The sequence below is a fragment of the Pagrus pagrus genome (genome assembly GCF_965226575.1).
Source record: "Pagrus pagrus genome assembly, chromosome: 13".
In the NCBI taxonomy this organism is placed as follows: Eukaryota; Metazoa; Chordata; class Actinopteri; order Spariformes; family Sparidae; genus Pagrus; species Pagrus pagrus.
This window is the reverse complement of record NC_140197.1, coordinates 28,177,429-28,204,699: the sequence shown is the minus strand read 5'-3', so window position 1 is coordinate 28,204,699 and position 27,271 is coordinate 28,177,429. Positions and strand designations below refer to the sequence as shown.

The 27,271-nt window shown below is 45.1% G+C and overlaps 1 protein-coding gene across 2 annotated transcripts in view; it reads left to right on the top strand.

Annotated features, from left to right (window-relative positions):
- Nucleotides 1-27,271, top strand: part of aatka (apoptosis-associated tyrosine kinase a) — a 39,594-nt gene that overhangs the window by 8,596 nt on the left and 3,727 nt on the right. The window contains exons 2-11 of one of the 2 annotated variants that reach the window (XM_084372279.1): nucleotides 7,630-7,763; nucleotides 14,115-14,256; nucleotides 18,837-18,916; nucleotides 20,139-20,257; nucleotides 20,391-20,478; nucleotides 20,600-20,733; nucleotides 21,936-22,020; nucleotides 22,128-22,249; nucleotides 22,498-22,647; nucleotides 23,873-27,269. In XM_084372279.1, coding sequence (XP_084228405.1) covers nucleotides 7,630-7,763; nucleotides 14,115-14,256; nucleotides 18,837-18,916; nucleotides 20,139-20,257; nucleotides 20,391-20,478; nucleotides 20,600-20,733; nucleotides 21,936-22,020; nucleotides 22,128-22,249; nucleotides 22,498-22,647; nucleotides 23,873-27,269 — 4,451 coding nt within the window. Of the gene's footprint in view, nucleotides 1-7,629; nucleotides 7,764-14,114; nucleotides 14,257-17,775; nucleotides 18,441-18,836; nucleotides 18,917-20,138; nucleotides 20,258-20,390; nucleotides 20,479-20,599; nucleotides 20,734-21,935; nucleotides 22,021-22,127; nucleotides 22,250-22,497; nucleotides 22,648-23,872; nucleotides 27,270-27,271 lie in introns of those variants that run through there. The other variant, XM_084372280.1, reaches the window with a different exon arrangement.

Sequence of the window (27,271 nt, the reverse complement as noted above, 5' to 3'; positions counted from 1 at the left end):
AAAGAAAAGACTAAAGTGAAAAGGGACAGACTGCAGACGGTATCTCACAGGGACAGAGACGCATCAAAGCATACAGAATAATCCGCGGCGTGTTCGAGCTGCTCCTCATGGACTATCAGGAGCACAAACGAAAACAGCCCACTGCTCTCAGTCGCCACGGAAAATCCAAAGTTATCTTAAGCAGCCCAGTGTGACACCCTGACTTGGCTTTCTGTGTGGGTGCATGTTCTGTGCACATGGTTCAGTCCCTGGCCTTGATACGAGTGTAGGAGGCATTGTAATCTGCATCACTCTGCGTGGCATAGAAATGTCTATTTTCTGTCTAAAGCCCTCCTTGTCCTGTTTGTCCTCTCTCCCTCTCCCACACGTGTCCATTCGCAACAGATTTGTTGAATGCACGATGAGGTCTGTCGTGTATAGCAGTGTACTTACACATAGTAAATATCCCAGCAGCTGTAGACCTGGTGTTCAGTGGCTTCAGCTGCCTCCCTGCTGCATGCTTTATTTATGATCTACCGGGGCTGTTCTTAAAACGTGACATTCACAAAGCATTCCTTCGCTTTCCTGCTCCCCTCGTTTGGCCTTCCTCTCCCTACACCGTCTTTATTTCCCTCCAAACCCGAAGGAGTTGCAGGTTCGTTGAGGGGAAACCAAATCCACAGCTGGAGAAGTGAGTCAGGCTTAAATGCACATTATGTAATTTTCTGGCACTGGAGGTTTCTTGATCAAAACAAAACAAAAGACATCTGCCTGGCGGAGCAGGGTGGCTTAGCCGCCGCTCGGGTGCAGAGCCAGACCTCCGAGAGGAATAAACACCCAGAGTCACGTCAGATTCTGCTCTAAATTGCCGACATAAGTAGACATCAGAAATTACTCTTTAACTCGTGGGTTTGAAAAATGGATCTGGCTTCGCTTACGTTTATCAACCTGACAGCAGCCGTGATCCGCTGAAATGGAAAAGACGAGAGAGAACCAGAGTCTCTCATATCAGCGCTCACCACACGGACACACTTGGGGCCTGCTGTCTGACGGCTAATCTACAGTAATCTGGACGTTTGAAGCTAATCAACACACCATCTATCCCCACCTTTGCTGATGAAAATGTATCTGATGTGACTCGGGCACGAATGTTCAAGGACGAGGCAATGCTTTTCTTCCCTTCCTTCCCTCCTTCCATCCTCACTCTACCCTAGAAGTCATGGCAACAGGCTGACCTTGGGTAAACCCGTTGATTTCTTTTGGTTTGAACATTATTGGAAACACTTAGGAAAATCTAACTACACAGCTGAACAAAGGTTGTGTCGTTTTAGACATTTCACCGCAGAAATTAAATCTTTGGATCTTTAAGACTTTTATTGATAAGTCTCACTTTCAAGCTGCCTCATCCATTCTGTCTTCTTACACCAACATATTATCTCCCCCTCCTTCCCTTCATCCCGCTGCATCCTCCTCATTGTCAGCCTGAATTGTGGAGGTGGCCGGGTGACTCCATCACTCTCCCTCCCGTCCGTCATGACATTGCTCATCTCCCCGCTGTCCCAAAGACAGCTTTTTAATAAAGCGGGTATGAGCCCGGCTTTAAGTGCTTTATTTTCATTTCGCCGTGCAGCTGCCGAAGTAATGTGTGTGCTTCTCAAATATTTATGGAAGACCTCGGGTCGCCACGCTTTCACTGCTCTTGAGAGAGAGAGAGAGAGAGAGAGAGAGAGAGACGGGGAGATGGATTCTCCAAATGTCATGCTTATGAAAATATTGCCACTGATTCTTTCTCTTCTCTGGATGAACATATGAGACTTCATGGCGGTGGTTGAAGTTCTAATAACGGTTTACCCAGCTGTTGTAGTTGAAACCAGAACATGCCAATTATATGAGTCAGGCTGCCACAGAACAGGGAAATCATAGGTTAACCAACAATTACACAAAGCACCAAGAAACAAAAGAACTGGGAAGCTCAATAGGGCCAGGATAAGGATTTTCAATCTATTTGTATTGGGTAGAGTTATGTTGGTGAAAGGACGAGCAGAAATGAATCACTTCACTTCTTCAAACCCTGAGGGGGATTCTCTAACCTCTGCACTGGAGTCTACATCCAGCTGGTACATACTTATTAGGTACTGATAACCCTCGATTCAAAGTAGCGTTGGCTTGAGTTCAGAATTAATAGGAAAAACCTGATGTCAACTGTTTTAATCGATAATTACAGCTGCCTGTGTCTGTGGTTGTGGGTGAGGATTAAATAGAAAGTTGACCAGATAGATCTTAGTTTATATCTCATTTCCCTTTTCTGTCCTTTGTCCTGCAAGTCGAACCGGGGCGGAGGGGCCAACTTTGAATGTGTTTAGCAACAGCAACAGACATATCCAGCATAGCATGCCTTTTAAAAAGGTGTTTAAATATGCCTGAACTCCTCTTTGAGTAGACGCTTGCTCCTTATCTGGATTGAGTAATTTTTCCAGAATAGAATAACATCATCTGCAAACCTGTCGCCCTCCAGCGCTCAGCTTTACCTCGGATATCTTGTCCGTCAGGGTCAGAAATGGAAGAAGCGTCCCTGTGGATCTGAAACGCAGCCTTGGCTCCAAATGTTAAGGACTAATTCCCCCCTTTTTACTACTTTACAGGAAACACAGTCATTTGCCAGACATCAAGAACAGATTTAGAGTGGATTTCCATGATTCCTCCGTTTTTCTCTGTGAAAGTGGTCCACTGCATGCATGTGTTCACCATCTGCTTCATCAGTGCCTGTAGAGGCGAGACGGTTGCCAGTTACATCAGCCTCAGGCGAGAAAACATTTCACGGCAGACAGCTTATCAAGATGGATGATGGTTTTTTTTAGTGGTGAGAAAACGACCAACTCAGGAGGAAGTGGACACGATCGTACACTTCCTGCTTCGAGGTGAAGACTTGCATGTTGTTGCTGTGAACTTTAAAGAGGTTCTGCACACCTTCACATGTTTCTGGAGATTTGTTTGAAACGTTTATATTAATCTACATTAAAACCAACTATTTTAATAATTAATCACTTCTGATTCCAGCTTCTTAAATATCAATATTTTGGGGTTTCTTTACTCCTCTGTGACGGTGAACTGAATATGGGTTGTGGATAAAACAGACGTCATCTGATTGACATTTTTCACTATTTTCTGACATTTTATAGACCAAACAACTAATCAATCAATCAGTGGATAATGACAATAATCTTTAATTGCAGCCCTTCTGTGAATGAAACACATTTCTTACTAAATTTATTAAAAAAACAGCATTTTGTGGGGTGAAAGTGGCTCCACACGACATCTGTTCTAAAGCATCCTGAACCTTGCGTGGCCAGCTTTTTAAGGACGTCTTTATATCATGAAATTCACACAAACAAACGAAAGTGAATGCCGTGTAATCAGAGCGTGGCAGCCCTTAATGTGAAGAGACGACTGTCATTTTAAAGGAGTCGATCGCGGCTTAAAATTGGAGGGCGATGTGTAATAGTGACAAAAAGCAAACAGACACCAGAGCAGCTGATGAGCCCCGGGGTTCGCACATCACCGCAGTTGACTTAATAGTCTCCTCCAGAAATGACAACATGTGTGTGCGTCGTGTGAGTCACCGTGCCCTCTGATTCAGCATGTGTCGTCGCTGGCACCATCTGCACAGTGCGCTTTCTCTCTCCTTGCTCCATCCACCTTCCTCGCATCCATGTGGCATGTGATATGCAGTTTACCAGACCAGGATACCAAGGAGAGATCCATGGAAGCTGCATGAAAACATCATCCCCCCTTTTTTCCCCCCATCAGCCTCAACACAATGTGTCCTGTCACCCTGTCGCCGCCCACTCAGGCTGCGTGTTGTGGTATGTTGGTGGATCCACAAAGGGCACGGCTCGGTTTAGCTTTGTAATCTCCCTCTTTTCCACTTCACACACACACACACACACATACACACACACACACACACACACACACACACGCTGTCACAAAAGTGTCTTTCATCCAAAAACTAGGGGAATAAAAGACGGTTTACTGCACCGTAAATGCCAATCAATTAATATGTCTTGGCCGGCAAGGTTGTTGCCATGGTGATGTGTTGGCGGGTCAGCGCCCACACGCGCAAACACACACGCACACACACTTCAAGCAGGAACCCCGGATGCATTCTCTCCCCTGTCTGTATTCATTGTGTGTGCATGCGTGTGTGTGTGCACGTCTTCCCACGTAAGTGTGAGTGTTGGCTTTGTGGGTCGTGACATCAGGGTCGAGCTCCGGTTGCAGCATCGCTACCGGGCCCGCAGGAGCTGTCAGGTCTGGAACAGTGCGTTCCCCACAGCCAAATGGGTCAGGACTGCTGCGTCTCGGTCCAGTCAGTGAGCTGGAAGAGTGACCACACACACACACACACACACACACACACAAGCGTCACACACGACCGAAACTCCTGGTAGACCCAACTGGAGCGCCTCAAAAGGAGAGGGAATACATGTAGTTTCCCCTCGTCTTCATTCGACTGTTATCAGTAGATTTACAGCTCATATAGACAGGGGAGTAATCAGGCCGTCCACAGGGCTGCTGCAGGACTGGGACATTTCAACAGTGGACACGTTGGTATATAATGGGGTGTGTTGATGGACGGGGGAGTTCTGCCAGACTGCTGTGGTTGGCTAGTTAAGTTTAGCTCCGGACTCTAGTGGGTTTTTCTCTCAGGGAGGGTTTGATTTCTACAAGAATAAATGTTGTGAGAAAAGCTGTCTGCTTGAATAAGTTCCTGTTAAACGACATGAGAAAAAGAGAAATAATGGATGTGCTGTCCATAAAAAGGGAAAAAGCTTCTAGCCAGGATTATTTCCAACCACCAAAAACATTGACTCATTTTAAGGAACTAACCACAAAGAATGCAAATGTGACATTATATAAAATTAATTGGGGCTCAGTGATTCTGAAACCAAAAGCAAAGCCGTGACGTCCGCGGTCCTGAGTCGTGTCCTGTCTTTTGAAACCACAAACCCTCCAACCGGCCGTCGCTCCTGTGTCACACCTTCATCTCTTCACTTTCACTTTGACCCACTGACATGTCAAAAAACTCACATTACCACTGTTCACCCTCAGTCCTGTCCCTAAAAGGACAGTAACTGTGGAAAAAACCCAGATTTCCCCCTAAAACCAGACTCCTTCTTGTCTGTGGGACCGTGCCCACGGTCGAGGCGAAATGTTTTTTATGGTTGATAACATTTAATGTGATTTTATAAATGAATACATTTGATTTTTGGTAATTTTATCATCTCTCATCTCCAAACTCTGCAACAACAAAGAGAAAAGGAAACCTGGATTTATAACTTTAATGACTTGCAGGTGCACTTTGTTTTGGAAAAGAAGTTTAGTTTTATATTTACAATATTAATAAGATGAAAATACAAACAGAGAGATATGTATTTGATATATTTCCACTATAAACAAGCCGTCCTCAGAGATGAATTTGTTTTTTTTCTGCTTATTCCGTCATAACTGATGTTTTTCTTCTCTTTTCTGATTGTTCCTTCCCCAAAACCTACGTAGCGCACCTTTTAATAATGACACAATCGATAAAATACATGAAGATCAGTTTACTCTTCTTCCTCTGTGGCTCGTGAGGAAGAAGTTTAAGAAACATCTTCCATAAAGCCTGTGTTTCAGACTGGCGCGGAGTTTGAACGACACGGCAGAATCTCATGAAAGATGTTTTTGAGGTGCATCGTGGGAGTTGTGGGACGTAGCATTTTTGGAGCTTGACCCATAAAAGTCGGGACGTCTCGGCCTCTGCGGCTCGGATTTAAAATAAAATGCTGCTCTTAACCCTGTGTGCAGCCCCCGTACTGGAATACCCCTTAAAATGTAATATTCCCTCCTTAATGAACGTAACAGCCGTGTGCTCATTAAAGAAGAATTTACTGAGTAATAAAAAACAGTGCAAAGGGACGATTAGTAAACAGAATCTGACCCAAAATAAAACACACTGGCAAAATGAGAAAATCGATACTCCATTATCTCACTTTAAAGCATTAAATATGACTCGAGAGTCAGATATACTGTCTGCAGAGGGCTGCAGCAGAGATCTCCTCATCGCTCCCAGTAGGCGCCTAATGCAGGCGGTGGTTAAGGTGTTGGAGTACAAATAACAATTTAGTGTCGAGTACTTCGAAGATCGAGTCAGAGTCCTTCAAACAGTTGTTGTTTGGATGCTACAGATGTTGGGTTAAAGATGAATGCAGGCGGCCTTGACGTGGAGTCATGAAGATATTTTCCAAGAAGCGGATAATAATGAGATTTAAATTGGTGCTTCTAGTGTTTGTCATTGTGGTGAAAAATACCTGAATGTCAAAGATATTGTGTTCAAATATTAGTTCAGTGAAAGCACTTGTATGATCTGATATTAAATATAGTATAGTATATTAATACTTAAATATCAAAAGTACTTTCCTGGCAGTAAATGTACTTAAATATCAAAAGTACGAGTAAGTTATACATTACATACAGTATTTTTACATGAATGTATTTGTTAAATTAAATGTTTTTTTATCTATTAGTCTCAAAATAGATAACTTTATTAGTTAATAATATTGTTCCAGTGGGTACATTCGAATACAAATACAATCAAAAATACGAGGGCAAATATAGGAACAGTAAAAAAATACTATATATACAATACAAAATAAACAATAAACTACTGTATACAATAAATACTTTAGTAGCTATAAAATAAAATACTGAGGTAAAGCTGTGAGGATACAAATGCATGATTGAATATAGCACTTGTACTTAGTTCCCTTCCTCCACCTGTATTTTCTGTCTGTGCATGTTTGTTCCCACAGTTCCCTTCGACCTCTTCCTCTCTCCTGCGTCCTCTCTCCTCTCTCTCATCTGGTTTTAACACTGTACATCAGATTTAAATGGAGGTTCTCCAGACTGTGACATCCGGCCCTCTGACACGTGCACCGCATGCGCTCACACAAAAAAGCAAAATAATCACACGCGAGCGCCAATAAGCATGTGCGTGCTTTCTGTTTATTGGTCACAGACCCACACAGAAATTTTTATACGCAGCCTTTTTTTAAACCTACGTGTCATTGTGTGCGAGGCTTTAATTGCCTGGTGTGCATTGTTCCAGAGAGCAGTTACTTTAATTAAGTACGTTTTGTTTTTGTGTTTTGAACTGCTGTGAGGGCAGTTTCGCAGGGAACTACACCTCTTCTTCTTCTTCTTCTTCTTCTTCTTCTTCTTCTTCTGCTACTGCTGCTGCGGCTTCGTTCAGTGACCATCGAGAGACAGTTATTGTGTTCATGGGTGGTTATCAAACTTTTAACTTCCATGTCTGGTGCACAGTGACCACTGTAATTAAGCAAACGGAGGCCTGTTCCCAGTCAGAGTCACAGATTGTAGCGATGAATAGGAGCAATATGAGAATGATAATGAGTCACATGCTTCTTCTCATCCAGCTGTGTGTGTGTGTGTGTGTGTGTGTGTGTGTGTGTGTGTGTGTGTGTGTGTGTGTGTGTACAAATCACTTTTATCTCTATTTTGTGTTTAATTTCCTGTATGACCCGGCAGTTTGCCCACTGACCTCCGTGCTGTCCCGCCCCGTTTAACACGCTCATCCTGTGGTGTTTGCAGATGGGGCTCCGCTGAGCGAGCTGTCGTGGCCTTCGTCCCTGGCGGTGGTGGCCGTCTCCTTCTCCGGCCTCTTCACCTTCGTCTTCCTCATGCTGGCCTGCCTCTGCTGCAAGAAGGGCGACATCGGCTTCAAGGTGAGCTCGCTGCCGCCGCCTGCTGGAGGTGGTGGGGAGAGAACAGACTGTGGGTGCACAAGGAAGGAAACGGGATTCCTGGTCATGGAGTTACTTACAAGAATAACAGAAGATGAACTAATACTTTGAAGGTATCGGTGTGTGTTAACAGTACTTATAGACGTATTGTACAGAAAAACACACCTAATAAACTCTAGTGCCACTAAATAAAGGCTGAATCAGAACTTGAAATAAATCAGGACATTTTATGACTATTTTGATCTATTTTCTTATTGTCAGGTAATTTCTTTGATTAATTGTGTCGCCTAAAGAAAAAATTGATTTTTACTTTCTGGCCCACGCAACTCAAAAAGTGTCAATTTAAAAACAAACAAACAAACAAACAAAACATGAGCTACGCATTCAATTTTATTTTAAAAAAGTGACTTGTAGGGCTACAGCTAGTGATAAATAATGATAATGAAAGTAATAATGAACTTTATTTGCATAGAAATGTTCAGAAACAAGTTTAAAAAGTGCTGCACGGACATAAAAACAGACAGAAAATACCCAGTACAATTACAAAATTAAATGCAGTCGAAAACATAAATAAAACAATACATAAATTAATGAAAGCATAAACAAAAGAAAACTTCAACTAAAAGCCATTTAAAACATTTTTATTTTAACCCTCAGAGACGCAGACAGCTGGCAGCGGCTGAAAACAGCTATTGCTCCAAAGTGTTTAATAACTTTTGGACTTTGAAAACACGTGTAAAAAGGAATTTCTCAGCTTTTTCAGTGGCATCACACTTGTCTTGTTTGGACATTCAGGGCCACCGTAGTGAATCATCTCCTGCAGCATCGATTCATCGAGCAAACGCACGTAGTTTCTTCCTCTGGGCCAACGGCCGATGTTCAGTGGGTACTATACCTCTCTGGTTTCTGGTATGACTGAATTTTAGGATAAATGGCTGTAACTTGCTTAGGAAAGGTCAGATGTAGATTAAAACATTATATAGAAGTCTAAAAAAGTATATTCTCCTGAATCAAATGATGCCCGGCACTTGAACTCGATGGCCAAAGACAAAAGCATGAATGACAGTTTGCGCATTGCTGAATGAAAGGAGGGATCGCCGGGGCCTGGCAGTAATCCTGCTGGGACAGATGATTTTGTTGATATTGCTCATCAAAAACGATTCCCAGATTTCTTGGGTGCATTGCAAACCCTGGGAAACAAATGGCTGACTGATACGATCACTTTGTGTTCACTTCAGTTTTTTCTTTCCAATGACGAACAGGGAGAAATCTTCAGCAAATTTGAATTTTTGCTTCAATAAGAGACTGAAATGATCATCCTCTTAACCAAAATAGTTGCTGCATTTAATTTTCCGTCTGACTTGTTAGAGGAAACATTCCCGTGTAAATATTTCCTCTCTGTAGATGTCAGGATTGTGATCGTATTCATACTTCGGCACTGACTCATCGCCTCATCGTGTGCAAAGTGATGCGACCGATACCCCTCACCCATCCCGGGGCTGGCACACATTGTCTCAGTGTCGCCCTCAGCTGCCGGCATGACTCAGCCGCGCTGTGTCAAACATCGTTGCCGAGCCGAGCGTCTGATGAGGGCTAACGGAGGCTGACACAGGCGGGGGTGGGGGGGCATATGGAGAGGGAGTGGGAGGAGAAGCTCCACAGTCGCTGTGTCGGCTGCTCCTCGTCGTTACAAGTTTCCCCATTAACGTTCTGCTCATTTTTTTGGTCATGCATTTTAATGTGCCTAACTCCTTCAGCTGCAGAACGGATAAATTAAAGCCCCGCCTGAACGGCAGAGACGTCTGTTAGGATTACTTATGCAAATCACTTTTCAATTTGAATACACAGTGTTTCTTTGCCCCTATAGGTCGCAGGAATATCGTGGTTAAAAGGGAAAGAAAACAACCTTTTGGGTTTTTTGTTGTTGATTAGACTCTCAGGTCTTTGCTCCAGCGTTGGGAACAGCCTGTGGTAGGTGGATGCTGCAGGGATAAGGGTGTCACTAATGAGCACAGCATAGAGAGGCATCATTAAGAAGTTTTTGTTTGTCCACGGCTGTCTCACACCAGATCGCCTCATTATGGGGGGAAAAACAAAACAAGTATTCTTATAACCTGCAGGAGTCTCGGCCTGTGTCTGCTCTCCTTTGACTGCTTTTTACTGTGACATGACAGAAGTGAAGCCTCCAACTGCCAAAACAGCATCAGACAACAGCTGATTCGCCCCGGTCGACAAACAAATACGACACTATCGATTCCCCGCAGAGATATTATCCTTCAGCACCCCGTCATCAGAGAGAAAACGGTGCGAGATCAGTCAGGATACAGCTGCATTTCATGGTCAAGGACGCTTGAGTGCGACAGTTATGAAACCCAGAGTATGTAACGTTACCTCCAATACAGCCTAAAATGCTGGATCAGGTATCTACAAGTACTGAATCTATGAGCGCCTGAACTCAGCTCGCTCCCCGCTGCGTCCCAAATGTTTCCTTGTAGCACCTGAGTTGCAAAAAATAGCCTGAGACAACATTATTACTTTATATAACATGTTGCTAATTTCTTTATATAACTGAATAGAAGGTCTCTTCTGGCTCTTTCCAAAAAAACAGAGCATTTTCTTGTCCTGAGGAAGTTTGATGTAAAATCTGCTCCTCTCTTGTCCTTTTTTACCCTTGTTACCATAGCAACAAAGCTCTCACCTCAAGTCCCAAAGTTAGACTCAATATTTATGTAACAGGCAGGTTTAATATAGCTTAGTCTAACCTGAGCCTTCTTAAACTGGGTTTATCCAGCTGGCCCCAGATATTGGAAGGGGAAAAAAAATGCTACTGGACATGTTGTACTCTATATGACCTGACACTACATACTGTATACTGGCATCTGTACCCATTAGCAGGTATTAGTACGACCGATACCACCATAGTTTTCAAAACCTGGTATCCACACCCGGCATAGCTCACTGTACTTCCACACAAGACGAGCTGGTACAGCGGTTCATATATTTTAATCTTTGGGCATCAAGTCTTCATCTTTCTCTCTTAGTTTGGCAGCAAACATCACGTAATGGTTTAAAGGCCCTCCACGCTCTGTTTCCCTCTGTTTGGCAGCGGCTCATCACTCAGCAGCTCACTTGTTAAGGTGAGCGTTCGTGTGGGACTGCAAATTCACACCGCTGCACCGTCCAAAAAAAAAAAAAAAGCTTCATTATTCCTCTCCATCGGCGGCGAGCTCTTACTGGAGCGTAGTGTGAGGCTGGGTATTAAGTGCTTTCTAAACCGAAGGCTCTCCGGGGAGCTATGCAACGCTGACTCACAGCCAGGTGCTCGCTTTCACACTTCGCTCTGAGGAGAGTGGCAGATGGTTCTCCTCAATGAGAAACACACGTACACACATTCCTATACACACGTAAACACACACACAACCACACACACACACACAATAAGCCATTCAATATTTCATGTTCACCCTCTCTCCTGCTCTCCTGCCTTCTGATCTCCTCCTCTTTTCTCCTCACTTTAAGCTCCTTTCTTTACCTCCGTAGTGGCTGCAGGTGGCAGATAGGCTTGTTAGAGGTGACAGTTCATTAGCCAGTGGATGGATGGATGGATGGATGGATGGATGGATGGATGGATGGATGCTTGTGAGCTGAGCGCTACTGCCAACCATCTTAGAAACTGCTAACAAGATTGAGTTGAACTGGTATGGGATGTTGCTTCCTGTGGTGGGACAGCGTCAGACGTGACAGTTAACTATGTTTCTCCACGTACTGCACCTTTAAGGACCTGCTATATGTAAGTTCTTATATAATCTGAATAAATATACAGAAAATCTTTGTACTTGCAGCTACTGGTGGCAGTAAAATGATATTGTTTTTGCTGTAATAGGTTTTTAATGTTATCGCAGAGAGTGAAGTCAGGTGTGTTACGCTCTCTCGCAGTGTTTGTGTTGAATAAAGACGATTTATTTAAAGCGGAAACGGAGTAAAAACACCAGGTTGTATTAATAAGCAGGCAGGTTTTGTTACGCACTGATCCAGTAGAAAGAATGCTGCTTCTGGACCGTCTCAAGTCCTGGTGCTCAGGGAGGACACACATCAGCGGGGGAACAGACTCTGACACAACATCGTCGCTCAACCGCGAGTGAATACCTCAGTTTCTATCGCTCTCCTCCTCTATCAGCGGGGTTTCTTTTTTCTCATGCCGTGTAGAGTTTTTCCACAGTTACCCCAGTTGTTCCAGTGCCTCCTGGAAAGCGACCGGTTCAAACAATGCCTCTTCCTGTTTTGGTTACACAAGGGGAAAATCCAGCCCGGTTGCAGGCCGAATGCAGGCATGGTGAAAACGAATCATTGTACACACAGTCGGCTTTATTCTTCTACAGCCGTGACGCTGTGCAATCAGTCTTTACTGTAGGAAAAGAGGGTAAAGTTAAAAATGTAGTTGGATCTTTCAATCGGAGCTCCAGATATTCATAAAATAGGATTTGTGTTGTCAGTTTTCTCAATAATATTAGATCTCATTCAACATAACTCAGCCCAGAGTTAGTGAATAAATCTTTATATGAAGGATTTTAGGTTTCACCCTGCGAACTGTGCATCTGCTGAACAAACGCTGTACTGACAAAGAATTAAAAGCTCATAACAAGAGGATATAAATATGTAAGAATAATGCAATTGTGGGATCTCATATCAGCTGGAGGAGTTGTTTACGCTCTTAAATCTTTGACTCACACTGACGATAACTCCGCTAATCTACTGTGTGATCTGCCTCGTGCTGCAGATGATGTTATTTGTCTAGTTTAATGTTAATGTACCGTTTCCTTCGGCTGCGTAACGTCCACTACTTTGCTCTTATTTCCTGGCATTTATAGCCAGAAGGTTGAGCCACGTCTATGTGTCTAGATAACAGCTACTTGGATGAATGAAGACAGATCCAATTTTTTGAGGCTGCATGAAGGACAATGCAATATTTTTCTCTTGAATCTGCAAAGCATCTAACAGACGTACTGTATGGAGGTTTGTAGAGAGACGGTGCGCTGTAGGGACAAACTTCAACAGTTAGAGAGAGCAAGGACACTGCAGTGGGCCGGGGAGCAATAATGGATGGGGGCAGAATGAAGGGTAGAAGGGATGGAGCAGACAAACATAGCAGAGGAGGTGGGATATGGTGTGCAGGGATGGAAATAGAGAAGGTCACTGCTTTTTCCACTCCCTCTCGTTCCTCATCCATCTTAGTAGCAGCGGGGGAAGAAGTATTGAGATCCGTGAGGTAAAACTACTAATACCAACGCCACACTGTGAAGATAGTCCTGCAGTAAGTCCTGTATTCAAACATGTACTCAAGTAAGAGTATGTTTTCAGCCATCTGGTGATACTTTTCTTTTCCCTGGACAGAAATGGTATGAAAACGTGAACTCTGAAAAGAAACGAGCGACCAAAGCGGAATAAAAAGTACAATATTTGCCTTTGAGATGTAGTCGAGTAGAAGTGTGAAGTTCTACAAAATGGAAATGCTCAACTGAAGTACAAGTAACTCAAATTTGTACATACAGAGGTGGAGTAAATGTAAATGTTGTATTCAAGCACTCCTTAGCAGAGAGGCAGTGGTGAGTCTGCAGTTAGGGGACAGATTTTGCAGTACCATCGCGTTTGTGAACGTTAAACAGACAGTTCTGGTCCTGTTGCTATTATTATTTATCACGCTACAGAGCAGGTACATTGTTGTGTAATAAATCATTTTTCAGGACGAAGATGAGAAAAACACCGGCTCACGATGTACTAGTGCAAATGTACCGACAGATGTACCGGCGCAATTTAAAATCATGTAGCTCACCGGTGTTCCTCTCAGATATTTATGACATGATGCAAGTCGTGATGTTGTTTTTCCAAAACTAGCTCATCCTTCGAGAACAAGAAGTCCTCGTGGGTTAAAATAAATGCCAAACTATATTTTTTACTCGATCCAAGTGAAAAGAAAAAGACTTTAACTGTGTGTGTGTTCTTGCTTAGAGTATATCAAGTATGTAAAGTGCAGTTTTCTGAAGTTTTTTTCATGATTTGTTTGTATATGTGAGTGTATATGAGGAAGACAGAAGTAAAGAATGAAGGCTTTGTGTACACAGTTTGAACACGGACATTAGTGTTGCTCCCCCTACAGCGTCTTTGCAGTGACTCACACAATGCAACCCCTACAATGTACATGACTTATGTATATGGCTAGGTGGGCGTGCCTCGGTGCATTTGAATGCCTTCACAGTTGAGCCATTGTCTCCCACTATCTCAGTGTTCGGATGGCTGCGAGTGGATGACTAATCCCAGCGTGTGTCTTTGCACCAGGAGTTTGAAAACACAGAGGGAGAGGAGTACCAGGCAGATCTCTCCGCCCTGGCCTCGCCTTCCTCCCAGAACGGCCCCGAGGTCTACATCCTTCCCCTCACGGAGGTCTCCCTGCCCGTCTCCAAACAGCCGGGCCGATCCAGTAAGAAACTACACCACACCAATAAACGCAAAACACCTCTTGACACTTTTATAGCCACTCGGACTTGATGACCATGCAGCGGCCTCATGAATGAAAAAAAAATCACTTTATCTTATTTTAACTTAAGTTTCAAAGATAGGGCCTGTATCCATGACAACGGCTGTCTTGTCACTTGCTAGCTAACTTGCTATAATGAACTAGAAAATAAAGGCATTCATTTTTATCTCTGTTGCATGTTGGTGGAGGAGAGCTAAGCTATATGACCATTTAAACATGGTACGTGAAAATCGAAGCCAATAGGCTAAAATGTAAGCTATTTCAACAGGCTAACGTCAGTGTTAGCTTCTCAGACAAGTTAACATTGGTGGTTTTGAATTTCAGACAGGGTCTAGGCCCTATGCCAGCCAAACATTAGGATTTCCTAACTCAGGATAGGAGTTTTGCTCTTACAGAAACTTCCATCAAATCATCAAAAACACCAAACATCTGAAATGTAATCCTAAACTGGGACAAAATAGGATTTTAGACTCAGGAAGTATCTGTAATGAGGCCCCTGTTTCCATCTCCACAGTCAGTATTAGTTTGCAGTGTATTTCTGCCACACTAACATATCAGTAAAAAAAGGTTGTGACTTCTCTGGAGCACATGGCGGACATTACTCGCTTTGTTGATTTGGATGAGATAAAACCGAGCACATTCTGCCAACCATAGTTGGAACAGACGTGGCCTCTTTCATTTGTTGTCTTGCATTATGTGTCTCTTCTTTCTTGCCGTCTCTCTCATCAAGGGACAACCATCTGTCCATTGTGTAATGCATTTAAATACCAACCTACTGCAGAGCTGCCATGCATACTGTACGGGAACCTGACCTAACCCTAGTGTGCATTATTCCTGGTGTGTGTTTGTAAATGCATGCTAAATAATATTATCTAGAAGGACTTTTGTTGCTTGTGATTCTTACATAATCCAACATCAGCACACGTCCAAAATATGCCGGTGTGTTTCATTTGTATTCCATATCCGTGATCCTTCCCATCAGCGTCGCAAGCTGTTTGTTTTTCTTCAGGTCACCCTGCCTCACAGCCGGCCTGTTAAAATGTGTATGTACATGTATGTCGCCAGATCCTGGGTGCTCAGATTGCCTCTCCCTGCATGACTCACACCGGCTTGTCTGCGCTGCACTATGCTCAGCCAGAAGGGAGGTGAGTTGGGGCTCAGCATCCTAGGATGTGAGCTCCAGCGACGATTGGACAAGGCAGCCTCAGGCTCGCAGCCAATCACTAGCCTCCACTCTGTCTTCCATAGCTACGGCTGTATGATTGGTCCAGGTGTTGCAGGGCGAGGAATGGATAAATGGTCTCCTTTCACTGAGTCGGAGAGAGAACGGTCTCCTACTCATTCCCCCGTCCCTATGTACACACAGATAAAGATGTTGTCTTAGCATATAAAGCTCTTTACATGTATATATTGTGCACACTTTGGCTTTGGAAGTGTTTTCATTGCTTTGCTAATATCTGACTAATTGTAGGATTGAGAGGATCGGAAATAACAGGAATTAACCGATAATTGGATAAGGTGCAGGTTGAGAACTGAGCTGACAGGACAGCTGAGTATTCTTCCGTACATATTTAAGCTGGGGTTGTAAGATTGGAGAAACCAGCACAAGGTATATTTTGAAAATTTCCAACAAGATTCCTACCCCCTCCTTGACCTGACCCGCTGGCCAGCTGGGAGATGTGTTAGCAGCTAGTTTGCTTAAAGACCACTTGGCTTTTTTAGTCGGTTAAATACATGAAAAACAAATCTATCATTTATCTATCATAAAAAAGCGAAGTAGCTGCCAGGGACTGCAGTTACTGTTACTGCTGTGTGTGCTTTGTGCTAACTAGGTTAGCTGCCGAATGAGGCTGTCCCTGCCGCAGCGGCTCTGTTCTCGGGCTCAGGGGCTGTGTGCTTTGTGCTACTGAGTTAGCTGCTGAACGACAGTCCTTCTCTGCCGCTGCAACACACTTGTTCTCCGATTCAGGGGCTGTGTGCTTTGTGCTAACTAGGTTAGCTGCCGAATGAGGCTGTCCCTGCCGCAGCGGCTCTGTTCTCGGGCTCAGGGGCTGTGTGCTTTGTGCTACTGAGTTAGCTGCTGAACGACAGTCCTTCTCTGCCGCTGCAGCACACTTGTTCGCCGATTCAGGGGCTGTGTGCTTTGTGCTAACTAGGTTAGCTGCTGATGAACAGGATAAGGGCTGTGTACTGTGGGTGCAGCATATCGTTGTCAACGCTAACCATATCCCGCTACTCTCACATGTGAAAAAACACCTAACATTATTGTAATTAATGAAAACAACGCACATCAATATTGCTAGTACTCGCAGCCCTGAAGCTAGCATGTTAACATTTGGAAATTTTAGCTGCACTTTCTCCGCCATTCTTCTGTAATAGCTTTAGCGATACATCTTTTTTAGCCTGGTTGAAAACCCAGGTAACACCCCAGCAACACCAACAATTACTGTGTTTTTCCTCTTTTTTTGTCAGAGCATTTGATTTATTAATTGCTGGAAAGTTTAGAGATTTTCTACAAATATAACAAAAAAATCAACCGTAGCTTTGACGTCAGGCACGTCTTCAATTATCCGCCCCCACACCGACATACATGCAATGAAACTGAGCCTAGTAATTGCATGTTGAACAGAAACACCAGTTATGTAGCCGATACTCAAACCATGAATGGCGTATTTAATATGAGCCAAGCATCACTTACACATCTGTGTGAACATACAGGACAAGGTTTGTCATTGATCCGACGGTCCCGCCTTTCACTTGTTGCTCTAATCTTTTATTCAAGAGGTCATGTAAAGCTTTCAAACCCACCGCAGGAGGCTCGACGCATCAAACTGTGTTATGTGTTGAGGGATTGTGCCATCGTCTCCGGGAATGCCACGAGTGGGACGGGAATGCACACTCACACATTCCACATTTGGGATAATACCACTTCTTAATTTCTCTCTCTCTCTCTCTCTATGAGTCGGAGGGGGATGGGATGGTGAAGTGTGGGTCTGTTATCACCGTGACAACCTCTGCCCAGCGTTCCAGTGGAGAATGGGCCTTGTGTGTGTCTGCGTGCTTGTGTGTGTGTGTGTGTGTGTGTGTGTGTGTGTTTGGTGCACTGGGTACCAGGAGACGCAGCATGAGCGTGTGAGTGAGCGAGGTCCAAACAATGGCCCTGATTTAGGCCGGCTGGGCAGTGGGCGAGCATGAGGCCGGGCTGAAACGTCCGTGGAACGCACCAGTGGAGGACTGGCATTATGGTCCGAATACAGTGAGGGGTCTGTGACGGGATGAGGAGAGACAGGGGAAGGGTGGTGGCATGCACCAGGACCTAAGAGTGGGGAGGGGAGGCTGGAGATGAGGGGTGGTGAGTGTGTATGACAGAGGTCTTTTCTGCATCTGACAGAGCAGTGTTTGTGTCGCTGTTTGGCTGAGGAATGCTGCTGTCCAGGGGTGACAGGGGGGCATTATGTGGGCCTTATGTCACTACTGGGTGTCTTGAAGCTGCACACAGAGCTGGCGCGTCAAACGGCACACTACCGACATGCGTGACGGTCACATCAGGCGTGATACATGACCAAGAAAATCTCAGCGGCCAGGGCAGAAATCGTCCCGCGCAGGACCCCGTCGGCAGATCGGTCGGTCGAGTCACGACCGTGAGAAGTTTCTATCTCGCTCAGTCTGCTGTAGATTTAAAAAGTCGTCCGTATAGGAACTAGATGGATTTCGGTGTTTGCGCGACAGCTGGAGAGCTCCAGAAGAGGACAGTATGTGTGTTTGTGTGTCTCCCAGTTGGGAGGATGAGCCCGGTGCAGACGGGGAGAGGCGGCGTGGCGAGCTTGTTCAGCTGCACGAGGGCTCGGAGGGTTAAATCCTGCCGAGGCTCTCTCTCACACACACACACTGAGACTGTGGGCTCTCGCTCATATACACACAATGAGGCTAAGACGCCTGGGGTCGAGGCTGGGGCCACGGGTTTTCGGTTCTCACACTCAGAACCAGCACTTCATCGCTGCCTGGGGCTCGGACTCAGTCCCTGTCACGGTGCTCAGAGTGGCTGGCCGCTCCACTGCTCCGTCAGCATCACCTTCTCTCTGCTCACCTTCATCATCTCCATTCCTGAAACATGAGGATCCATGGAGGTATTTGAACTCGTGCACGACTTTAGTTTCTCCGCAGTGACTTTGTGTGTGACGGTGATGAGCTTCCTTGTGGCGAGTTACAAGTTGGGTTTGTTGTTTGCTTTCAGACCATCTCTCCTCTTTAGTTAATGAGGCTTCTGATTGAGGAAAATGTACTTTTTTGTTTGGCCGAGAGGAGTTTCCACTTTATCCTCGTCTTAACTCAGACTGTGATGTTTCTTTGCCCTCTCGGGCTCCATTTCTATTCAAATCCCGACCATTTTTACTTAATTTACTCTGCTCGTGATGTTGAAAGCCTGTCGTTTCTTTTCTCTTAATCAATCCTTTCCAACCGCAACAGTCTCTTTTCTTCCCGTCTAAAAGTAGTCTCATGTCTTTCTTACCACTCCTCTCCAGTCCAGCTGCTGAAATCATCAGACCTTGGCCGCCATAGTCTGCTGTATCTAAAGGAGATTGGACATGGCTGGTTCGGCAAGGTAAGACAGACTCTTTTGTTCTTAAGAAACACACACAATTAGTTTTTCAGTCCAGAGACGCTTCCTTTGTACTCTTTATTACTCACTATAACCAGTTCTTCTGCATCTGTCCTTACTGTACTTACTGTACTCCGATGTGCTTTCTGCTGCGAGGAATGCGAGTGTAATGTGATGATGATCTCATTCTAGCGAGGCTAATCTTTGGCACTTGTGTCAGGGTGTTGAAATTCATGGGAGGAGAGTTGAAATTCACAGTCACAGTAAATTCCACACAATTTACTGTACGTTACACGATGCCTTGACACTTCCTAGATACGCTCACACCCCATTCTCAATGATTGTTCTTCTTAGTTTGTAACTGCATGTTGTTGCTGTTTGATGCTGTAGTTGTCTACAAAACCCAATCAGAGACCAGGGACATTTTTGAAACTTTAATTTTATGTTGTGTAATGGTCGAGTTAAGTTGAGGCACTGAAACCGATTGGATAGTCTGAAGCAAAGGTCACGTTTCGGCTTAAAACACTTCTTTACGTACGTTTCTGCAAACCGCTACGTCCCGTATCGACATTTCTACAAAACGTGTCATACCCTGTTCGCATTACATGTTTTATGACAAGACTGTCGTATCTGGAGTCGGAGGAGATGGTGTCGGAGTTGACCACCGTTTGAGACTGCATTTTGACATTTGTAAGCGTCAAACCACTGGATATTTTTAGGGAGACCTCGGGACAATTTCCAGCAGCATTCATGCCAACAAAAAAAATCTTTTTTTTTTGGCAAGTAGTCGGGACTTTCCAGTTGTGTTTGTCGCAACCAAAACAAGTATATTAAGCCAAAACATGATCTTTCCGAACCCTAACCAAGTGTTTTTTTGTGCCTAAAACACAAGATAAAAATAGAGAAGTAAATCCAAGGAAACATAAAGTTGCAACATAAAGAAATGTAAAGTTTCAGGATACGTTACCAACATTTATTCTGGTGACTGTGTTGTGAAACAATGTCTCAAACAGTGATCTCTTGCTTGATCAGCTGTAGTGCCACCACCTTCCGATCGGCTCATATACATGTAATGTGAATGTGTTGTGTGTTTTATATGGTGCGTGCGTATATCACACACAAATTCGAACGTAACCATGGTTCGTAGAAAAATATCATTTTATTCTGGCACCTAGGCTCGTCCACATCCCTCGAGTTTGATGTTCCCCCTCTGTATCCCTCTCAGGTTCTGCTGGGCGAAGTCAATGCGGGCCTCAGCACCACCCAGGTGGTGGTTAAGGAGCTGAAGGCCAGCGCCAGTGTCCAGGATCAGATGCAGTTCCTGGAGGAGGTGCAGCCATACCGGTCAGTTCATGAAGACATCAGAGATCACACAGCACAGCTCTTTAGCCCATCACATCATAACGTAAACGAATGATTGTATTACTTGTTGTATGTTCAGTCTCTGTGCGTTCATTCCCACCGTCTCCTCTGCCAGAACCCTCCAGCACCCGGCCCTCCTGCAGTGCCTGGCACAATGCTCAGAGGTCACTCCTTATCTGCTGGTCATGGAGTTCTGCCCTCTGGTGGGACACACTTTATATAATCAAACTCTGCACATTGAGATCTTCCCACATACCTCATTTTCTTCTCGTCTTTGTGCATTGTTGTTTTAATAATTCATAACCTTATTTGCTTTCTCCTCAGGGTGATCTGAAGAGCTACCTGCGCAGTTGTCGGGTGGCCGACTCCGAGACTCCTGACCCTCTGATCCTCCAGAGAATGGCGTGTGACATTGCCTCGGGGCTTCTGCACCTCCACAAATACAACTTCATACACAGGTACAGCATGTCAGTCAGTTCAGCTCTATTTACCTTCATCAATATTAATGTTCTAGGAAGGACGGATCCACTTGAATGCTCGTCGTGCCCCCTGCTGGTCTCTCCCTGCAACAACATCCTGGTGCTGCCTGAGTAATTGTCACAAACTCCAGCATCAGTGATTTTGTTGCGGGGGGTGAACCCCTCTCGCTGTTTCGCAGTCATGTGTTGGCTGCAAGGAGAAAGAGCTTCCTGTTTACGGAGGAGGTGAGACAGAACAAAGTGACCTAGTTTGACTAAACGAGTGTTTGAGGATTTGCAGCCTTTTCCTTGTCATTCACGACAGTAAATGAAGTGTCTTTGGGTTTTAATTCTGCTGGTTGGACAAAAGAAGCAATTTTGAGGCTCTGAGAAACTTTGATGTGCATTTTTTTCCCATAACTTTTTGACTTTTTTCAATATACAATTAATCTGTTAATTGTGAAAACACTCAGCAGATTAACTGATAATGAAAATAAACATTTATTGCAGCCCCAGTGTCTTTACATGATCAGACGAGGAGAAAGTTGGTCACCTATTCATTAACAGTATTTTATATATGAAGTATTACTGAAGAAACTATACTTTGATGTACATAATATACTGATTTTGCTTTGGGAATAAATTCTAAAGTATTGGTCATAATATCTCCAGCAATACTTTAAAACTTCATTGTTCAAACCCTGCTTGTGGTAATTTATTATTAGTGAAGTTTACAATTTCATTCGGTTTCAAGTTCGGTTTTAAACTGTAAAATATCGTGCCTTCATGATGTACGTATCTTTGTCACCAGTGTTTAATGACCATATTTGAGAAATCATTGCAAGAAAATGTGTATTTATGTAAATAATCTGGGTTTATGAAAATATTGACCTGTTTTTACTCCTTAACGGCGTACGCATCAGCCCCAAAAATCCAACATCGGTCAGGCTCTAGTGCAGTTGTGGTTTGATCAAGTTTGACTAAGAGTGGCCTGACAAAATAACCCAACGATCCGACATGTGACAATGTTTCTAAAACTTTTTCCGCAACTGAGCCGAACCAACTTCAAACCTGTGTGAAGAGCAGAGACAAAACAAAAACTATAGAACAATAAGAAATGAAAATAACCTTAAACTGTGCAAACTGTGGCAGAGAGTTGTCTGGTCACATATGATTTTTTAACACTTTCCTTTGTTTGACAGTGACCTGGCTTTGCGAAACTGCCTGCTAACTTCAGAAATGTCAGTTAAGATCGGAGACTACGGCCTCTCTCACAGCCGATACAAGGTCAGACTGTCATATGATCATTCTACTATTTTTAATGACCACCTTTTACCGTACCGCCCAATCAGTGCTCAAATGTGTGTTTTTCTGTTGTTGTTGTCTTTCTATAGGATGACTACTACATAACACAAGACCAGATTTGGGTTCCCCTGCGCTGGATTGCACCTGAGCTCATAGACGAGGTCCACGGTAACCTGCTGGTCGTGGACCAAACCAAGTCCAGCAACATATGGTGAGATGATTAAAGAGAGAGACGCTGCAACTTTAATAAAAAAGGAAAATGTCGTAATGGGAACAAAGTACTCTACTAACTGTTTTATGTTTGAGGGTTGATGACTCATATCCAGGAAAATGTTCTGTTTTCGTGGGATCTCCTCTGCTTTTTTTAGGAAATATGTGTACAGCACAAAGATACTTGTGACGTAACACGTCTCGGATATGAGCGGTGAACACACTTAACGATTTCTCTTCCTGTTCCAGGTCGTTGGGAGTGACTGTGTGGGAGCTGTTCGAGCTGGGAAACCAGCCGTACAGACACTACTCTGACCGACAGGTGCTGACATATGCTGTGAAAGAGCAGCAGCTCAAACTGCCCAAACCCCAGCTCCAGTTCCCGCTGGCTGAGCGCTGGTGAGACGTGCATACCACACACTCCGGCGGACATGCTTTACATACACATGGGCAGGTTGATACTCAAAATGTCATACTTCTTGATACCACATACGATACATTTTAGAGCCTCCCTGACCAATTAATTTCTGCGTGCCGTGTGTTTAAAATCGGGTTTCTGCCCGTGATGGTGCACCAGTCCACTGTAGCAATATTTCTCTTTGCTAGCAAGGGCAGATGATCAATACTTTCCCCTATTCTTTATGATCCCCTTGGCATCGAGCAGAGTTGAATCGCCCCATTCATCTTTACCTGGGAAGCCAGCCAAATGTGGGTTTTTATTTTTTTATTTTTCAAAATTGTTCTCCACTAAATTAAATGCACTTGGTACCAGCAGCAGCGCGCACACACACACACACACACAAACACACACACATTCACACACACACAAGGAGGAATGTAAACATCTTCTAACTATGTCAGCATCTGCACTGCACCCCTTTCATATACTCTATACATCTTTGGCTGGTGCATGGCGCAAGACTGTTGCTAGAAAGTGCTGACTTCAAGGGTTTCTTTTATATTGCCTTGTTGTTAGTTTAGAATTGATTCTTTAACTTATGCCTTTTTTTATCCTTATTTAAAAAAAAACAAACAACAATATTCTTAAAGGGACAGTTCCTCCCCGAAGCAAAACATTTTCCTCTTTCCTTTAATGTTTTGGTGTGAGTTGCAGAGTTTAGGAGATATCAGTCGCCGAGATGTCTGCCTGGCACTATGTGGCACGTGTCTTGTATTGAGTGTATTAAGACTCAACAGCAATTTCTCCAGAAATCACAGCCAGGTTACTCAAAAATAATCCACAGACCTTGTTGTGAGCAGTTTCATGTCGGGACTATTTTCTTTCAGTATCACTGCGCAGAAGGAAAATGGTATCTACTCATAAACGAGAGGCTAGCTAAGTAAGCTAGCTAACATTACAGCTCAGCCAAGGTGGACACCATTAATGTTTATATCATGTGCTGTCTCATCCATGAGAAAATGCCACCTAGTTCTGTTATATTTGAGAGAAAGCAGTCATCTGTCTGTCGATATTTGCAAGAAGAACACTGTGTATTTTTTAATTTCAGGTAAACTGTCCCCTAAAGACATCATTAAGTTCTTCTTAGCCAACTGATGCAAACACTAGGAGAGTAACCCAATTATAACTTCGATCCTTTCTTTTCTCTCTGCCACTTCTGTCCAGGTATGAGGTGATGCAGTTCTGTTGGCTGCAGCCAGAGCTGAGACCCAGCAGTGAGGAAGTCCACCTTCTGGTCACATACTTGTGTGCCAAAGGCTCCAGCGAGGCCGAGGAAGACTTTGAACAACGCTGGAACGCCTTGAGACCCAACCTGCTGGGTAGCACCTCCCACACAGTGACATCCACCACCCTGCTCCTGACCCCTACACCTGCCTCAGCTGACGACCCCGGTGCAGAGCAAACTCAGGCGGTGGAGCTGGCCTCCTCTGCCTCGTCCTCCTTCCCTCTCCTGGAGCACTTCTCCGACAGCTTCCACTCCGACACAGGGGACGACCTCCTCACTGTCACAGAGACCAGCCATGGGCTCAACTTTGAGTACAAGTGGGAGCAGGCCCGAGCGGAGCAGCCCTACTGCTCCTCCTCCACCAGTGGGCCGCTGGGCCAAGGGAACCCACATTACCAGGATATCTACTATTCCAGTAAAGGAAGCAGCTCAGGGGGCTGCAAGACTGACAGCCTGACCTCAGGCATATCCCCGTCCTACTATGAACCGGAGCACCCAGGTGTGGTCCCAGTGTTGAGTGCCCACAGCCCCTCAGTCAGCAGTGAGTACTACATTCGTATAGAGGAACCAGTAGAGTGTAACATAAACCTGGATGACAGCGTGCTGGACTACAGCCCAGGAGTGGAGGCCGGCAGCAGCAGGTTGTCCTCTGAGAGTCGGACTGGTTCATCCATGGCACAGCCCAGTACTTACTGGGCAACTGCTGACAACATCAAGTCCCCCGCCTATGACTCTGACTCAAGCCCCACTGTCCAACTAACTATGGAGCCACTGCTGAGGCACGGATCCAGCACCAGTCCTGTAAACTTAGGCCATTCCCACAACTGCTTCTCATCCAGTCAGGACGACACGGTCTACTGTGAACAGTCATCAGCATACAAGACACGACGCCACTCCTGTCTGTCTGAACTGGATACAACGCCAGAGTCCAGATCAAACCTCGTCCATCCGGTAGGACTTCTAGAAAACCCACGCAGTTTGTCACAAGCAGTGAGCAGCCCCAGCTTAGGGTTCTGCGATCCCTACCTTGAAGCGAGCACGGGTCGCAGCACAGTCAACGAGAGCTGCCATAATATAATGGATCCCCTCAGAAAGACAATACCCATTGTTAACCACATTAGCATCGATGTAGGGACAGACGACGGCCTGCTGGTGGGCCAGCGGAGAGGAGAAGACATCGAGGATGACCTTTTCTCTGAAGCAGAGGCCACTAACTGGACCTCAAACCGTTCAGCAAACAACAATAGCCTTAGCTTTGACAGCAGGCAAGCAGGCAGTGGGCATGACTGCTATCTGGACCTTCAATATGCTGATCACTCTAACACAACAGAATTATGGTCTTTAACCAAGGCCACCACCAGAACCTTCCAGAGCTCCAGGTCTTGTGGCACCTTGGAGGCAGAAGGAGGAGACTCTGATCATAACGCTGCTAGCAAGTCCACTGAATTGGGTTCATACATTCACTTGCATCACAAAGAAAGAGAGGAATCTGCCAGTCAAGTGGAAAGAAACTTAACTGCAGAAAATTTAAGAAGTTTTGATTCGCTCACCAGCCCAAGTATCAATGCCAGAGGGACAGAGGGTGGAAAACTAGAGGGAAAATATGAAAATCAATTGTTGCTTCATGGGGATAGACTGTACTCTGAGCCTAAGATGATACCCGAGGCGAACTATATAAAGTCCCCGTCCTCTTTCAAAGAGCCTCAGACAGTCAAGCAGAGGAGTAACATCTGGGAGGGGGTTTCAACAGGAATCTCTGTTGGTCTGGGAGACAAAAGGCGAAGCTACCCAGAGACATCAGAAAGCAACAGGTCGTTGGACAGTGGAGTCGGGGTCAGGAACTCCAGCGTTAGCCTGGTAGAGCTTGGTGACTACAGCGAGGACGATGACGATGACATCACAGATATCACATCAGGGATCTTTGCTGATTTCAACCTGGACTACGCTGAGGTAGATGAGGAGGAACTGAGTCCGGTGAAGAATCAAGAGAGAACTCCTGACTCTGTAGACACCCTGAACCTGTCCTCGTCGATGGCAAGCACCTGTGATCAGGACTTCAGTCCTGATCCCTTCAATACCCCCGTCCTACCCAAATCCCTGGATAGTGGCTACGACACAGAGAACAACGAATCTCCAGAGTTTCTCTTCAAAGAGCTCGGAGATCCCCTGGGTGGTGAGAGGAGCCCAAGGTTGGGTGGAGAACCTGAACTAGTTGTGCAGGTGGGTTTAGGCCAAGGGATCTGCACTTCCACAAACAGCTCAGAGCTTCAGCTAAAGGGTCTGACTGATAAGAACCCATACAGGGACTCAGCCTACTTCTCAGACTATGATCCTGAAAATGAGAGGAGCCCTCAAGAGGAAGGCAGTAAATTCTATCCAGGTGATTTCACTGCTGAGAATCTGAGCTCCATCAGAGGTGATGACTCCGTCAAGACTCCGTCAAGACAGTTCAACAGCGATGATCATCTAACAAATCTGAGACACATCAAAAGTTGTGTTTTGGTGAATCTCTCAGAGGCTGACCCTAGTTCACCCCATCCCCTTCCCACCCCTGGGTTGTCCATGCTCTCACCCTTTCCTCCGCAGATGGGTGGCTGCCTGACCAAAGAGTCCGCCCCAGCAGACGATGACTTCGGGTTGGAGAGCGAGCACTCAGGAGAGGAACCTCCCTCAGAGCTCAGCTCCTCCATCGGGTCTGAACCCTCATCCACTGTCCAGGAGGCCTCAGGAAACCACGAGGAGGGGAACAGAAGAGCAGAAGATTGCTCCCCTGTCCAGTCTTTGAATTCTGACTCCACCATAACTGACTACAGAGATGAGGCCCCCAAAGAGAATGAAAATGGCGATGGATCAACGGAGGAGGAAGAGCTGCCAGAGTTCAATCATGTCAAGGAAGAGACGGAGGACAGAAGGGAGGCGGTGAGAATAAATGAGGAAGATTTCGAGGACATAGACGCAGAGGAATGTGACTCACAGGACAGTCTGTGTGAAGAATCCAACGGCCCCGTTGACCTGTCGACTTCCTCGTCATTGCTGGAGCTGTGCGGAGAGGAAGTGAGAGCTCCGCTGGAGGAGGCGGAGGATGAAGATGACTCAGACGACAGCGAGTCAGATGAAGAGCTGAGGACCTACAACATCCAAGATGAGGACAGCGAGGAGAGTGAGGAGGATTTCACCACAGTGCCGGTGGTGGTGAGCGACTGCAGCAGGGCTAGACACCTCCGCAGCCTCCTGAAGATGCCAACCCTGATCACCGAGTCCTTCTGTGACGAGTTGGAGAGGAAGAAAAAAGCTGTGTCCTTTTTCGACGATGTTACGGTGTTTCTTTTTGACCAGGT